Source organism: Abramis brama (assembly GCF_963993115.1).
Source record: "Abramis brama genome assembly, chromosome: 15".
Lineage (NCBI taxonomy): Eukaryota > Metazoa > Chordata > Actinopteri > Cypriniformes > Leuciscidae > Abramis > Abramis brama.
Genome location: NC_139977.1, coordinates 37771247 through 37788141, shown reverse-complemented (window position 1 = coordinate 37788141; position 16895 = coordinate 37771247). Strand labels below are relative to the sequence as shown.

At 36.6% G+C, this 16895-nt stretch overlaps 1 protein-coding gene across 2 annotated transcripts in view; it reads right to left on the bottom strand.

Annotated features, from left to right (window-relative positions):
- LOC311096818 (uncharacterized protein) overlaps positions 1 to 9938 on the bottom strand; it is a 174649-nt gene extending 164711 nt beyond the window's left edge. The window contains exon 1 of one of the 2 annotated variants that reach the window (XM_084136219.1): positions 9676 to 9938. In XM_084136219.1, coding sequence (XP_083992345.1) covers positions 9676 to 9703 — 28 coding nt within the window. In that variant the 5' untranslated portion in view covers positions 9704 to 9938. The remainder of the gene's footprint in view (positions 1 to 9675) is intronic. The other variant, XM_084136218.1, reaches the window with a different exon arrangement.
- Between the last annotated feature and the right edge of the window lie 6957 nt (positions 9939 to 16895).

Genomic DNA, 16895 nt, shown 5'->3' with positions numbered 1-16895 from the left:
CCCGGGGACCAAACAAAATTTTTCTGTAAAAGTCTAGTAGAGCAACATACCATAAAAATTTCTTCATCCTCGGTGCCACGGTTCAGGTAGTTATTTAGGAAAAACTGCATTTTTTGGGTTTGGGGGGGCCCAGCACGGGGGGGGAGTGGCCCCCGGGGACCAAACGAAATTTTTCCGTAAAAGTCTAGTGGGGCTACATGCCCACCAAATTTCATGTTCCCCATTGTATTTTCGGTGTCCCTGGTATCGTTGACGAAAAATTCACGGGGGCCCCAGCGCGGGGGGGTAAGTGGCCCCCGGGGACCAAACGAAATTTTTCCGTAAAAGTCTAGTAGACCAACATACCATAAAAAATTCTTCATCCTCGGTGCCACGGTTCAGGTAGTTATTTAGGAAAAACTGCATTTTTTGGGTTTGGGGGGGGCCCAGCGCGGGGGGGGGAGTGGCCCCCGGGGACCAAACGAAATTTTTCCATAAAAGTCTAGTGGGGCTACATGCCCACCAAATTTCATGTTCCCCGGTGTTTCGGTGTCCCTGGTATCGTTGACGAAAAAATTCAGTAGATGACGAAAAAAAAAAAAAAAAAAACTTTGACAATCCCTATATGACCGCTTTCGCTAGCTACGCTAGCGGCGGTCATAATAATATGGTACATTGTACCGGATTTTTACGGATTTTTTTTACAGTGTATATCTGATTTAGCATTGTATTAGCAACCCCAACCCCACCTGTCCCACCCACTTTTTAAAACAAAGTTACGCCACTGATTTACACGGCTAGAAATGTGACATAATATGCTTGTTAATGTTTACTAATGAACTTATTAAACATTAGATTGTTCACTGAGAATGTCTATTTATCACATATGATGTTTCTTGTAAATCTATTGTTTATTCCGTTTCATGTTTGGTATCATTTAAAATGTTATAATTTTAAATGATTGGTAAAATGGTCATTGCAGTCATTAGTATTATGAGAAAGATTGAAAACTTGAGTCCTGTTCTCCTGTTTGGGTGATGTCTCTTCAAGGTATCTGATAACTCTCTCCTCTTCCCCGAAACCATCATGTAGGACATATTTACATCCTTTTGTTCTGGTCTATGTATATAAGAGTAAGTGTCAAAGCAGTCTTTGGGAATCTGTAACCAGTAAAACCCCCACGCAGTGCTGAGTCAGTTTCTTACCAGTGTTGTAGTCGAGACCAGCTCACTCGAGTCCGAGTCGAGACCGAGACCAGAGAGAGTCGAGTCCGAGTCGAGACCGAGACCAGAGAGAGTCGAGTCCGAGTCGAGTCGAGACCGAGACCAGAGAGGTTGGATAACCTAAGGTTGGGTCTAAAAAACCAGACCTAAAGATATCTTCAAGAATATGTAAAATATTTGGTGGTAACAATAAAATTGGCACCATACTCAAACAGTAAATCAAATATACCATGGAATCATGTACACTGTAATGGTAAAAAGGCCACATAGTAGGTGGTGTAAAGGTAATTTTATTACAATTATTACTTACAATTATTACAATCAGTAAGTGCTCTTGTCCACATTACAATACAAATAATAGAGAGAAATATGTAAGGGATAATGTATAGGGAGGCGGTTGTTATAGCAAATACAACCCCGACAGGCTGATCGGGAGTTCGGGACTTGAATCAGCCTGAAGGGCTTGTATTCACTATAACAACCGCCTCGCTCTACATTATCCCGCTTATACATGGCTACCTACCAAATAAATCAATAATTTGACACAAAATATTGATTTAAAAAGGAGCTTATTGATTTAAAAACTAGTATATTGCTTCCAACTGCGTCCATAGCAACGTTCTGTTTTTCATGGCAACGGTGTGTTATTATACTTCGCAGCGGACTATTATCAAGAAATATCAAGAAATAACAGACCGCATTCTACATTGGAATTCAATCAAGCCATGTAATAAGTAGGCTATATTAGTATGGTCCTGCCTATTGTAAATGTTTAGTGTTAAGATTTCTGTGTTCAGCAGCGGATCATTTAATGCTTGTTTCATCTCACTGCATGTTGCATTTTGATGCAGGGTAAAAATAAAATGTTGTAAATATTAAAATAACACAGTTGAGACGAATATAGCATGTGACTTTCTGGAAAGCGGGATCACCACAGGCGGATGGCAATTGGACAAAAAAAGTATAGCGCGTCAGGCGCGAGTGATTTCAATGTTAAGTCAATGTAAAGACGTGTTTATGCGTGTCTGGGGCGTTTAGCGCGGCGCGGTGGACGCGAATTCGACTCATTCGCGCGTCCTACTGCACACGAATTCTGTGTAGCTCTTATATGCAAATTGAATTATGGATGATAAGGCAGACATTTTCAATACATAGTTGAGCTAGAGGCTCCACATCACATCTGACCAGGCTCCTGCTGCATTTGCGTGGCGCGAACGTTAGTCTCAAGTCATGCGCAGTTGCGCACAAGAAAGTCAGCAATCATTGGACGTTTCAATCCAACAACAATTTAACGAAATATTAACATACAGTAACAATCATGAAATATTTTGAATGGGACTCGAGTGGACTCGGGAATAAGTCTGAGTCCTAATATGTTCGAGTACGAGTCAATTCCGAGTCAAAATGCACACGAGTCCATGACAAGACCGAGACCATTAAAATATGGTCTCGAGACCGAGTCCGAGACCGAGTCCGAGTCTCGAGTACACAACACTGTTTCTTACACTCGAAACACACTCACACACACACTCACACACTCACACACCACTGCGTGCATCTCTTACTCTTAGAGTCATCTTTGAGCAATTGATGCTGTGTATTTATTGTTTCTTAATTGGCTTTTAATTGTTAACTTGTGTAATTGGCCTGATTTACCTGACAAATAAATGTAATTTATTCTGTATGATTCTGAAATCATTATTTCTAGTATAGATTAATGTGGAGTCTGGTGTTGATAGATCAAACTGAAGGACTAATGAATGGAGCAGGAGCACATCACTCTGAGAACTTCTCATCTCTCACTTTCACTGAATTAACAAGTTGCAGTTTCACAATTAAATTACACTTATTGTTATGAGTCAGAAGAGACACTTAAAGGTGGACGAGATCGCACTGCATCCTCTGACTAATATCAGAACTGGCGGTTTGTGTTCATTCGTCTCAAAGCGGCATCGGGTCCCTGAATGAATGAGTATTTGAAAGTATGGGATTCCCAGAATAATCAAAGGTCTAAATTAAATCATAATCTATATTTGTGATTATTTTCTAATAAGAAACACAATCTAAATTTAATGAACATTTGAAACTGGAGTCAGATTAAGCTCAGAGCTAAAGTAAAATTTTAAACTAAATTCCAAAAATTAAGTGAACTTCACAGAACGCTGAAAAGACATTCACGCATTACACCTAATTATACTATTATACATTCCTGATGGAGTGGTGACCCCGACGTGATCTCCAGTGTAGACGAGGAATGATATCCCTTGCTTTAACTTTAAATACCTCCTTGTTTTCCTACGCAACAAGAGATCGCAGAGAGCAGATTTAAAACCGCAGGTTTAACTCCAAACACCGACCACACGTAAAGCAAATCCACGTTAAGCTGTTCATGTTTTTGCCACAAAACGGGCAAAACATCCCTCGGCCGCAGTCCATGTTCGGTCAGCATAAACTTCATTCACGCCATATACTCCACATTGACAACACGAATTGACCGCGCTCAATAAACAAAACACCTATCAGTCGCTTTCACCTCATCACTTCCGGTATGTGGTACATTTCCTTTCCATGAATCATCTATCATTTGTAAATTTGTTTCGGGACTGAAAGTGTTTTGCGTCTTGTTCATTTGTTTTCTAAAATATTCATTTGTTTTGTCCTTGGTAAAAGTGTTTTGCCCATGTAATTAAGTTTTATGGTAGGTAAAAATGTTTTCCAAAATGTAAATTTGTCTCGAGCTTTGTAAAAGTGTTTCATTCTTTGTAATGTTGCTTTGCCCTTCCCGGCCACCGTAGTACAGATTCATTACGGTGAAATACATTATGAAAAGTTATTCTAAAAAAATCACTTCATTCCAGTTTATATTTCTGCATTTTCTTAAACTTGTACTACATTGTGTTCTAATAATACATAATTATTATCAGTGTTAAATCATATAGATTTGTAAAGCTTCATTCATTCACAACATGCACAATATGAACAAACAGTGAATTTGGTGAATATTCCGCAGGTTTTTTCAATATATGACAATTGCGGTATAAGTGGCAAACCTAAACATTAGTGTGTGTGTGTGTGTGTGTGTGTTTGTGTGTGTGTACACTTCTTTGTGAGGTGCACTTATAGTGAAAGATCGTGACAACCGGCTACTTTATGTGTGCTCACTATAATTAAAAAGGCTTATAAATTTAGCAAATCATGTTTCTATTTAAATCTAGTGTTTCGCACAGGTGTGTGTAGACATGTGCCGGTATTCGGTAATGCGATAAATCGCGGTAATGAATATGCACGATATTGTTATCGTGGGCACTTCAAAATACCGTGAAAAATAATAGATAAGAATTTATATTTATAGAACGCGCATTAGCTTATTTTCCATCAACCGCTTAAACAAACACTGCGTATATGCTGCGCGAAACACGTGCGCACTCTGATGTAAACAATCCCCACATGAAGCACTGTGTGCATGCGGCGCCGTGCTCTAGTCTAATGTAATCCTCACATGGAGAAGAAGCATGGCGGAAGGAGGAACGCTGCCGACGATTTATCTCCCTTCTAAAAGCAGGGCTGTCAACTCTACGCATTCAGCGTGAGACTCACGCCATCGACACTTTTCACACGCTTTCGCCCCACACATCCATTTTCTCACGCAGAGAAAAATCACGGAGCAAAGAGGACACTGACACCGACAGACTGGACAGAGCAGGTTACTTTTGATATGAAAAAAAATGTTAAATGTTATCATTTTAAATGATTGGTAAAATGGTCTTAATGTTATTGCAGTCATTGGTATTATGAGAAAGATTGAAAACCTAGGAGAATTCTGTTCTCCTGTTTGGGTGATGTCTCTTCAAGATATCTGGTATCTGATTATTATTTGTGAGTTGATAATGAATGACATTCAGTGAATTAAACTGAGAGAATGTCACTTGTTTAAAATAGAAATGAAGGCATTGTAAATAAATCTGTATGAGTGTGTGTTTTCTATTCCTCCTAACACACAGAATATGATCTGCAGTTTTCATCTTTGTCCACTAGATGTCAGAAGTAGATTTGAGGTGAAGTCACTAATGTTCTGCTGATGGAAATCAGTGTTAATAAATCAGAGATGATTAAATGAGCAGCTGATGGAGTTTATCAGATCTGAGTTTTACATTTAACATTCAGACTCTTGAAACTCTTCAGGAAACAATACGGCTGCGTCTCACATCAGATATTCAGAGGAGATATTGTTCTGAAGAAGTACTAAGGTATGTTCTGTGTGAATGAATGTGTGGATTTATTTTCATCTTCTAGAGAAATGACATCTTTCAGGAGCTTTTAAATGAGGAAAACATATTATACTGAGACTCATGATTGTAATGCATGTATGAGTGATCTGAGTTTGTCATATTGTTGAATCAGGAGCTGATGGAGATTTGCCTGATATGAAACATCATCATCAGCTTCTGCTAACAGAAGAATCCAGAAACACAGTCTCTGGGAAGAACATCAATTATTCCCTGTTTCTATTAGCATTAATTATCTTACACAGCACTTCATTTATTATACTGTACACACTTATAACTAATCCACATTTTCATACTTGTTTTTCATCATCTCAAAATCGTAAAACTCTTTTGTTCTCTCTAAAACCAGTTTTATCCTCATAAAGCTGATTATATATTTAAAATAACACAGTACTGGTCCTGTAATATAACAGGATCCAGATTCATCTCTTGTGTTTCAGTGTCAAAGATCTAGAAAGGTCATTAACCCTTGTGCATTGTTCAAATTTACTACCTTTCGTTATGTTCGTGGCTGAAAACAGCCACTACTTTAAACTGCTGTAAAAATGCTGTCAGATATATATATATATATATAATATTATTATTATTATTATTATTATTATTATTATTATTATTATAATTATTATTTTTTTTTTTTTTCCATAAATCTATTAATCAACCTCAGTCCTGCTCAAAAATACTAAATGTTTTAAAAAAAGGATCAGGATTTTAACTCTTTAATTGCCAAATTCGTAAATGATGTCACTGATTTGGGGGGAAAAAACACACAAAATGACTCATTTTCAATATAAAATGTGATTGTGGACTGGATTTTTTTTTTACCTTTTATCACAGGGAAAACCACCAACAATCAAAAATGCATGATTATATGGTGTCATGACTTTGCAATCAAAAAATGTGGTTATAATGGAAGTCAATGGGGCAAAAACAGCCACGAACAGTAAATGAGGGAGAAAAAGTTCAAATCTGATGCTGCACAAAAACTAACAATGCATCAAAACCAATGTTGTTTCTAATCTTTGACATGTCCAAGACTGTGATAAAAGGTTAAAAAAAAATCCAGTCCACAATCACATTTTATATTGAAAATGTGTCATTTTGTGTGTGTTTTCCCCCAAATCAGTGACATCATTTACGAATTTGGCAATTAAAGAGTTAAAATCCTGATTTTTTTTTTTTAAACATTTAGTATTTTTGAGCAGGACTGAGGTTGATTAATAGATTTATGCAAAAAAATAAAAAAAATAAAAAAAATGTATCTGATACATTTTTACAGCAGTTTAAAGTAGTGGCTGTTTTCAGCCACGAACATAACGAAAGGGTAGTAAATTTGCCCACAGTGTACTGTTGAGTTTTTGAAAAATTTCAAAGCATTTTCAAAGCATTTTCCCAATATATGTGTCAAAATAAGATTTGTCACCAAAAATCATTCCATTTTCTGAAACAGAGAAAGTTATGGCCAAATTTAGACTCAAAAATACCCCATAGTGGATGAAAACATCCCCAACAGCACATAAGGGTTAACAGGTTAAAAAAATTGACAGGTTCTCTTCATCTACAGGACTGTTGTCTCACTGCTTGTCTGTTGAATGCTTTACTGTTGTTGTTTAACTCCCAGGTAGACTAAACCCCTAGACATTTGTAGGACACAACAAAAGACTGAATGATGTTTCTTCACATAAACATAAGTTTCTATTCATAGCTGATCTTTGATTTAGTTTTAAATGCATTTAATTGTATTTTTACATTTTGCAAGTGATGCATACATATAAGCAAGACAGTTTCATCTCATCAAGTGTGTTGCGTTTGTGGGTCATAAATGATGTTTGTCAAGAGATGATGATGATGATGATGATGATGATGATGATGATGATGATGATGATAATGAAGATGATGATGAAGATGTTCCGGTCTTCTGGTATCTGGACGTCAGTGATGTTGTGTGATCTTGAGAACATGAAGGGTTTGATGAGAATCTCTCCTCAGTTTTGACATCAGAATCAAACTTTACAGGCTCGTCTGGATCACAGGAGACTAGAAATCACAAATATATATCAGATCATCCTCATACTTTGCTTTGAATTTATACATTTATTATCTTCTTGATCAATAACACAATCTGTAAATATTTAATGACTCCAGAAATTCCGATCTGAAAATATCCGAATGCATGCGTTTTCTTCCTGTTTACACTGTCATAGGACACATCTGATCTGTGTCAGCGAAAAATCGGAATTGGGTCACATTTCACTGACAGTGAGGGTTAAAGTTCAATAATGATCAAACACTCACAGTCTGGATGTAGTTTCTCCATACTGTCACATCTATCAAGTCTCTCTCCTCTTTCCTCTGGTGATTCACTGGTTTGTGTCTCATTTCTGTCCTCCATTTTTCTCTCAGTCTTCTTGTTTTCTGCTGATCTGTGATTTCTGCTGATTTTCTTTCTCCTCTTCATTTGAATCTGTTCAATCACACAGACAGAGTTTCATTAAAGCGATATAACATCATATCACGAGACATCAGATCAACTCCTGATCAACATCTGCATGAGCTCAGTGTTATTACAGCATCTCAGATTAACTCTACAATATTCACAATAATCAATGATGATGACAAATGACAAATATAGAAATGTGAGTTTATGTGTGCGTCTGCGTCAGGAATCTGTGTATTATTATCATAATGGGGAAACCAGTCTTGGGCTACATGATATGAGTTATAGTTTATGGAATGAATAATGTAAATCATATACACTACCATTCAAAAGTTTGGGGTCAGTAAGATTTTTAATGTTTTTAAAAGAAGTCTCTTCTGCTCACCAAGGCTGCATTTATTTGATAAAAACCCCCAATAAAAAACAGTAATATTGTGAAATATTATTCCAATGTAAATCAGCTGTTTTCTATGTGAATATACAGTAAAGTGTAATTTATTCCTGTGATCAAAGCTGAATTTTCAGCATCATTACTCCAGTCTTCAGTGTCACATGATCCTTCACAAATCACTCTAATATGATGATTTGATGCTCAAGAAACATTTATGATTATTATCAGTGTTGGAAACAGTTCTGTACAATTTTTTTCCCCAAAATTCTTTGATGAATAGAAAGTTCAAAAGAACAGCATTTATTTAAAATAGAATATTTTCTAACATTATAAATGTCTTTACTGTAACTTTTAATCAGTTTAACTCATCCTTGATGAATAAAAGTATTGATTTATTTTATTTATTTATTCTTACTGACCCCAAACTTTTGAACGAGTGTTTAATGTTACAAAAGCTTTAGATTTCAGATAAATGCTGCTCTTTAAAACTTTCTATTCATCAAAGAATTTTGAAAAAAATTTGAACGCAACTGTTTTCAACATTGATAATAATAATGAATGTTTCTTGAGCATCAAATCATCATATCAGAATGATTTGTGAAGGATCATGTGACACTGAAGACTGGAGTAATGATGCTGAACATCAGCTTTGATCACAGGAATAAATTACACTTTACTATATATTCACATAGAAAACAGTCATTTTAAATTGTCATAATATTCCACAATATTACTGATTTTTTTTGTTTTGTTTTTTAATCAAATAATGCAGCCTTGGTGAGCAGAAGATACTTCTTTTAAAAACATTAAACATATTACTGACCCCAAACTTTTGAATGGTAGTGTATATAATGTAAATAATGCTCTTCCTATAGCCTATAGAGTGAATGAAAAGTTATAGTTTAGAACTGATTTTGCACATTCAGACATTAGAAGATGAAACACTGTTCATAAATAAAGATACATACAGTGTTTGATATTAAACATCATAAATACTCAGTTTGGTTTTCTGCTATTAATGCTGTTGTGTCTGAAGAGACTCAGCATGTTTTTCTGTTTTGGTTCATTAGATCGTAACTTTTTGTCCCCCATTCTTCTCTCTCGTCACATGTGTAATTTATCCTGTAGTGTGTGAAGCTCAACACATGTTCTCCATGCTGTAATTTCTCATATATTCTGACTAATTTCTGTTCAAGAGAATACAGTAGTTCAGTTCAGAGTGAAGTTTAACATCAGTTAATGATTGTTGAGAAATACAGGTTTACATTTCAGTTTCACTATAATAGAGACATTAATGTCTGGATTTAAATAATTATTAGAAATCTCTTTAGAGAACAATTAAAGATAAAGTGTTTTAGTTACCTTGTGCTGAGCAGAAGAGAGGAGACATCCAGTGCAGCGCTGAGAGATCAGCTTTTATACGGTGTGAAGGTTAAACTCCTCTCCTCCCCGGATATGTGTTTATACAGTCACAGTCAATCATGCCACACTTACAGCTTCACTTTTTTCTTCTGCTGCGGTTTCATCAGGATCTGTGTTAACTACTGAGGATTGCACGTGTCACTCATGCAACACTCTTCCATTTCCTGTTTCACTTCCTGTCATCACAGAATCTCATATTGTAAGGAGCTTCTACCCGTTTGTACTTTCTTCAGTTGTTTCAAGGTCTGTATCTGGTCTCTTCTTCTTCTGACTCATCTTCTAATGCTCCTTCACTGCATCTCCTCCTCCTCACTAGTGTCTGGATCAATGATCTGATGAAGAACATCAAGCAGAGAGTTTCTTCTCCATTGAGCTGCTACAGAATAAACACTGTGAAGCATTTATATGTGTCTGTGCTATAACGTCTCGTCTATATATGCACATTTTCGTCTTTTTGTCGCAATATTTTGTCTGAAAACTGTGATGAAACAAAGAACATGAAAGAAAGATTCTTCTGAGCGCAACACACACACACACACACACACACACACACACACACACACACACACACACACACACACACACACACACACACACACACACACACACACACACACATATGTGCACATGAACACACATCACTTGACTATAGCCTTTGACTACATACACTATATTTCCAGGAGTATTGTGTCTTCCTCCATTCTGCAGCTTCTCCAGAGCGGCTGCACAAGCTCTTAAACACTTCATGACAGATCTGTGTGTGGTTTACTGAAGGTGTGTGTCTGACATCTGAAGATCTGACATCTCCATTCGGTTATAACACGATTCCCTACACACACACACACACACACACACACACACACACACACAAACATTTTTATCCAATTTTTTGAGTATTGATTTATAAGAAGAGTGCATGAGATTGAGCGAGTACATAAATGTAAACCAGACATGAGGTTCTTTAACCTGAAGTTTATCTTTAAGAAACCACATTTATCTCTCTTCTTTCGTTACTTGCTGTCGGGTGGAGGTCTTGTGAAGTTTAGGGTAATTCCTATGGAAGCTAATGGGTAGCAAATTTCAATTTGAAATGCAATATGTAAAATGGCAATGCATTTCTGTATTTAAATTTTCATTTTCCAGTACATTTGTGCAACATTTGGTGCAAAATGAAAATGTAAATTCAATTATATAATTTACATTTGCCATTTCATACACTAGTTTTAATATGTAAACTGAATACATATTTTAACGCTTTATAAGTTGCAAAATTAAAATTAAAATGTATTACAGAAATGATTAGATATGTTTAACATGTTCAAGCAAAAACTGTAGCAAAATTGTAATTTAAATGTTATTTTTTCTTAATTGCATTTACACTCACAGTTAAGACACTTGCGATTGCATTTCTATTAAGTGTCCCACAATGAATGTAGCAAAATTCAATGTGCAATTTGAAAATGCATTCTGAGCCGATCACGTACCCGTCCCGCTCTGTCAATCACTGCGTGGAGGCGGCCCCGCCCCCAACCCAATGCAAAACGTCGGCAAAATAGAGGATTTGCACCTACGTCACGATTTGGTCAGTTACACGGATGCGCGGCCATATTGGAAGTACTCAGATGTAAACAACGGCATGGATTGCACTGTTTATGTACTACTGAACACATTGTTACACTAATTTATGATGTCTAAACTACGGAAAAAACACATGGAAGCTGCAAAATCATAATAGAGAAGGACTTAATAAGCAGGAAAGAGCGCAAAACTTTGACAAACTTAAGTTAATATGTGGTAAAGATCGAACGAGCTAGCTTCTCTAGTCCTTACTGCAATTTTTCCTTCTATTTCTAGTCCCAACATTGGCTACGTTCAGATTGTCAGTTTCATTTCATTTTCATTTTATTGGAGGATAACCCCTTGAGATGGAACATCTCGTTTTCGAGGGGGTCCTCAAGATAACACCAAACACTTACACACTCGCACATACTAAAGCTCTTCCTCACAACCAACGACCCCAACCTGTCCCACCTCTGTCCAAAGCGTATTCACATAAGCAATATAGTATGATATTAAGATATTACAGAAGAAAACCATATTTGACGAAGCCACCAAAACAAGCAAATATATAACCTACATATACATACATAGGCTACATATACATACATATACAAAAATACATACCTACATACCACATACATACACATGTACACACACATGCACACATGCTCTCATGCACACATACATACATAATCTCTTACTAAGGGCATTAATGAGAGAGTAGGTGCATTAGTGAAACCAACAAATACACATACACCAGGGAAACATTTACATTGGTCACAGGATTACAAGCAAGTTAAAAGGGCTGACTTAAAGAGTGGAAAGGAAGAGATGGACCTTAGGGAACAAGGTAAGCTGTTCCAATCAGAGGGGGCTTTGAATCTGAAAGCACATCTTCCGATTTCTTTAGATATATTTGGGACAGAAAAAAAGAGATGATCAAGGTGTCTCAGGCCATAAGTTGACCTATATAGGACTAAATGTTGCTTCAAATAAAGAGGATAATTAAAAAAGATACATTTATAAACAAACTGAAACCAGTGTAGCTGTCGTCTGGCCTCTGGTGATAAGAGATGCAATTGTTGGTACATATGACAATGATGGGTTAGAAACGGACATCTCAACACAGAGACTGTTATAGACAACATTTAAGGATTTAAGGTATGATTCTGTTGTACTCATATAGACAAAGTCAGCATAATCAATAATAGGAAATAAAAGCTGAGTTACAATTCTTAATCTAATTAATTGTGTGAAGCAATTAATTGAACGGTATAATAGTCTTAAATTATGATTTACTTTTTTGTCAGTCCAAACAAAGCACATGAAATCCGTTTCAAGCTACATCCATATGTGGTTTGAAATCCTATTCAAATCACATATCAGGAAATCCGCTTCAGTCTGAACGCTCTGATCGGATTTCGTGTGGTTTATGTGACTTTCTCACGCCACGTAAAATGTAAACGTCAGACGCTGTTATAGGGAACATGCTGAAAGTCGCTGCCGAAACAAGGCTGTGTTGTTTTAAAGTGTCAGACAAGCAGAAAATTATTATTTTTGAAACCGGCGCAGACAAGAGCGCGGAAACCAGTGTCCTACAGTTCTGCAGCCGGCTCCAGACGCAGAACTCCAGCGCGGCGGATACACATCTCCATGTTGCACAATTTAAATAAGACAACATCTCTATTGCAAATGTAAACTCCTCCATCAATGCAACATCATTGTCGTATTGTCAAAGAGCTGCATGGACACACAAATCAGATCTGAACAGTTGCGATACACAGTGTGGACATCATTTTAGATCAGATTCCAATCGGATACAAACATAATCAGATTTGGACTGACAGTGTGAATGTAGCCATAGTGAACTACTTTACATCAACATTTTAGCCATAGTCAACGCTACATTTACACATGTGGCTGATGCTGTGCCTCTCTCAACCACAAACGCCTTCTTTCATCAGTTTTTTGCGCTCTTCTCTTTAACTTTTGACAGTCTATAGCAGGGATAGGCAACTCCGGTCCTGGAGGGCCACTGTCCTGCAGAGTTTAGCTCCAACCCTAATTAAACACACCTGAACAAGGCAATCAGTGTTTTCAGGATTACTAGATAGATACAGACAGGTGAGTTTTTATCAGGGCTGAAGCTAAACTCTGCAGGACAGTGGCCCTCCAGGACCGGAGTTGCCTATCCCTGGTCTATAGAACTCAAAATGTTTTTTCCCGGTGCGACCGATTAGTACAGACCAAAACACAACCATTTTTCAGCAGCAATAATCAGCCAAATTTGCGAGTCCGTTCAGTTCAGTGGCATTGTTCACGTTCAGTGCCTCCAAAATGGCCGACTTCCGGATTGATGACGTGTAGTGAAAACCCTCTATAGGCTCAATCGTTTTTACTTCGTTTGTGCTGTAATTTTTGTTGACATGTTTGTGTGCTGCTTCTGTTTTTTAGATAGTAAAATAATATTTATAGGTCATTCTCTCACCCAGCCCACCACATGTGTCGGTTTTGTTTGTGCTGCTCCAGTTTTTGAAATGTTAGACCGAATTATAGACGATGACGTCACCAGCCCCCCAACCTGCTCCACATTCACCCAAAATAGTCTCATATGTTTGTGCTAATTTGCGCCGATAAACGTTTATTTTGTGCTGCTTCGGTTTCTTAAATATTTAAATAATATTTATTGGTCATTCTGAGGTCACTCAGCCCCCCGACCTGCTCCACATTCACCCAAAATAGTCTCGTTTGTTTGTGCGATCGTTTGTGCCGGTTAAAGTTTCGTGTGCTGCTTCGTTGTTTAAAATATTAGACACTGAATTATAGAGGATGACGTCACCAGCCATCGACCTGCTCCACATTCACCCAAAGAAGGCTAGGTCGATGAATTTGACCCGTCAGATTCCGTGACCATGTACATATGTATTAAAACCTTATCAATATGCTTTATAAAATGGAAAGGGACTCGCATGTCTGCCTCATATTTTATGATTATACAGCTGCATAAACAGAGATGGTCACACATCACATTCGTCACTTTATTGAACATTACAGTCAGTTATAAATAAATAAAGAGCGGTCACATTTTTCGGTAGCTATTATTAATACCGAATACCAATGGAGCTTTGTCATATTATGTGATCTCAGAGTAATAGGCCTATGCATTTGTAAGGAAAAACTATAGGATCTCCAACATTATTGGGTATTACAGTTAATAGTAGGCTAATAAGAATAAAGATAAGCATGTATCAGACAATGATAATATTTTATACAAAACGAAACCATCAACACAGTCCAGCATCAGACAGCAGCGCAGCAGCATGTTGAGAGGGGTGTCGAGTCGATGCTTGATAAGGCAGTTCTCCCAGACCCAGACGGTCCAACATCGTACAGGTTCTATCACCTGCAGGCATGTAATAATCTTTGGAAACACTACCATTTCTCTGTTCACGCTCCACTTCATCTGCTGGTGAATGTAACGCTCGTATCAGCTCTGCCGCCGCCCTGTTTCCTTCCAACACCTCTAAATACCATAGACAGTATACGCACCATAGCCCATGTTTACCTGTTGCCGAGCCCCGCCTTCACGCAGTGATTGACAGGGCGGGGTGGGCACGTGATCGGCTCAGAATGCATTTTCAAACTGCTCATTGAATTTTGCTACATTCATTGCAGGACACTTAATGGAAATGCAATCGCAAGTGTCTTAAATGTGAGTGTAAATGCAATTAAGAAAAAATTACATTTAAATTACAATTTTGCTACAGTTTTTGCTTGAACATTTTAAACATATCTAATCATTTCTGTAATACATTTTAATTTTAATGTTGCAACTTATAAAGCGTTAAAATATGTATTCAAATTACATATTAAAACTAGTGTATGAAATGGCAAATGTAAATTATATAATTGAATTTTCATTTTGCACCAAACGTTGCACAAATGTATGGGAAAATTTAAATACAGAAATGCATTGCCATTTTACATATTGCATTATGATTTTGCATATTACATTTCAAATTAAATATATTGCTACCCATAAGCTTCCATAAATTCCAAGAGAGAATATACTTGTGCAGTTTAGGGTAATTCCCAGATATACTTGGGAAGTTTAGGGTAATTCCCAGATATACTTGGGAAGTTTAGGGTAATTCCCAGAGAGGTTGCTGTTATAGCGCTTCCCTCCGGGTGATATACTTTCACTTTCATCTATATATTTATGGATATTGAAGACCACTCTTGCAGGACAGGGCCCCCATCATATTAAAGGAGAACTCCGGGCAATTTTTAAGTTAATCTTGATTGTTATACCTTTGTGAGTACTGTCATTAGAAAAAAAAAATGAACCGGATTGGTGCTTGCAACACGGAGCTACAGCTAATGTCCAGAGGCAGTTATGGGGGCATAATACATAAAGAGTTACTTTGTGCCTCTTAACAGACACAACATGCAATTAAAATGTCTGTCCAACATGAACAGGGCCCTTACAATGACAACAAGATGCGTTATGCGTTTAGCAACTTAGCCATTGTTTAAATTCACCTAAATAGTGTTTTAGACGGCTAGCTGTAGTCTCGCGCTGAAGTCCCGTGGATTTAGCTGGTGACCAACTAGGTCATCCGCTGCAGATGTGAGCAGATTCGTCGATTCTGAAAGCACAAACTGACGCGATATTAAGATGTCTAATAAACGCAGACTTGCTCGTTACATGCCTTTCGTATTCTTGTAAAGATGACAAAGTATTGATATGATCTAAAAAAGAAAACAAAAAAAGCCATCTTTCCACGGGTTTCGAACGCGTGCAGAAAAGAAATCGCTCCGTGAGAAACACCGTGATAAACATGTTGAGCTGTCTCATATACTACCCCAGCCAGTCACACGTAGGTATAGAGCGCTGCTAGCCAATAGGAACGGAGGAAATTCCAGGGAGGCGGGCCAGAAATAATACACCAAATTAGAGGTTCGATTCCAGTCTCGGCCACAAATACCATAAAATGAATTGGTAATAATTTTTAAATCTAGATACACTTTAAGTACGATTAACATAATAAAATAACTTTGTGCACAAAAATAAAATACAACTTGTAATATTTGTTCTTGTGTAGGATGTAAAAAATGTGCAATTAACTTAATAAACCTTTACATTATAATAAGGTATAGTTATCTTTAATATAGAAAACATTTGAATATGAATAATTGAAAAGAACATTTTGATAATGTTTTAGACCTTTATTTGAGATAGTCACATTATATTTGTATAACTATGTACAGAAATCCAATATATGAAATATAACCAATAAACACCAAATAGAGAGTTTTGTTTTATTTATAGTACAGATATATACATATTATTATATAAAACTGAAAAAGGTAATGTATTAAATACTTATAGATTAAACAACAACAACATTAATAATAATAAAATATTATAAATATTATTTTAAAAAACAAGAAATATTTTAAATTAAATAATTATGTACAGAGTTCAATATTAACAGTTATTATTATTTAGTGTTTACACATCTGAGCAAGATAAAATAATGCAAGTCAATAAATTTAAAAATTAACTTTAAAAACACATTAAAATACAATGCAAACAA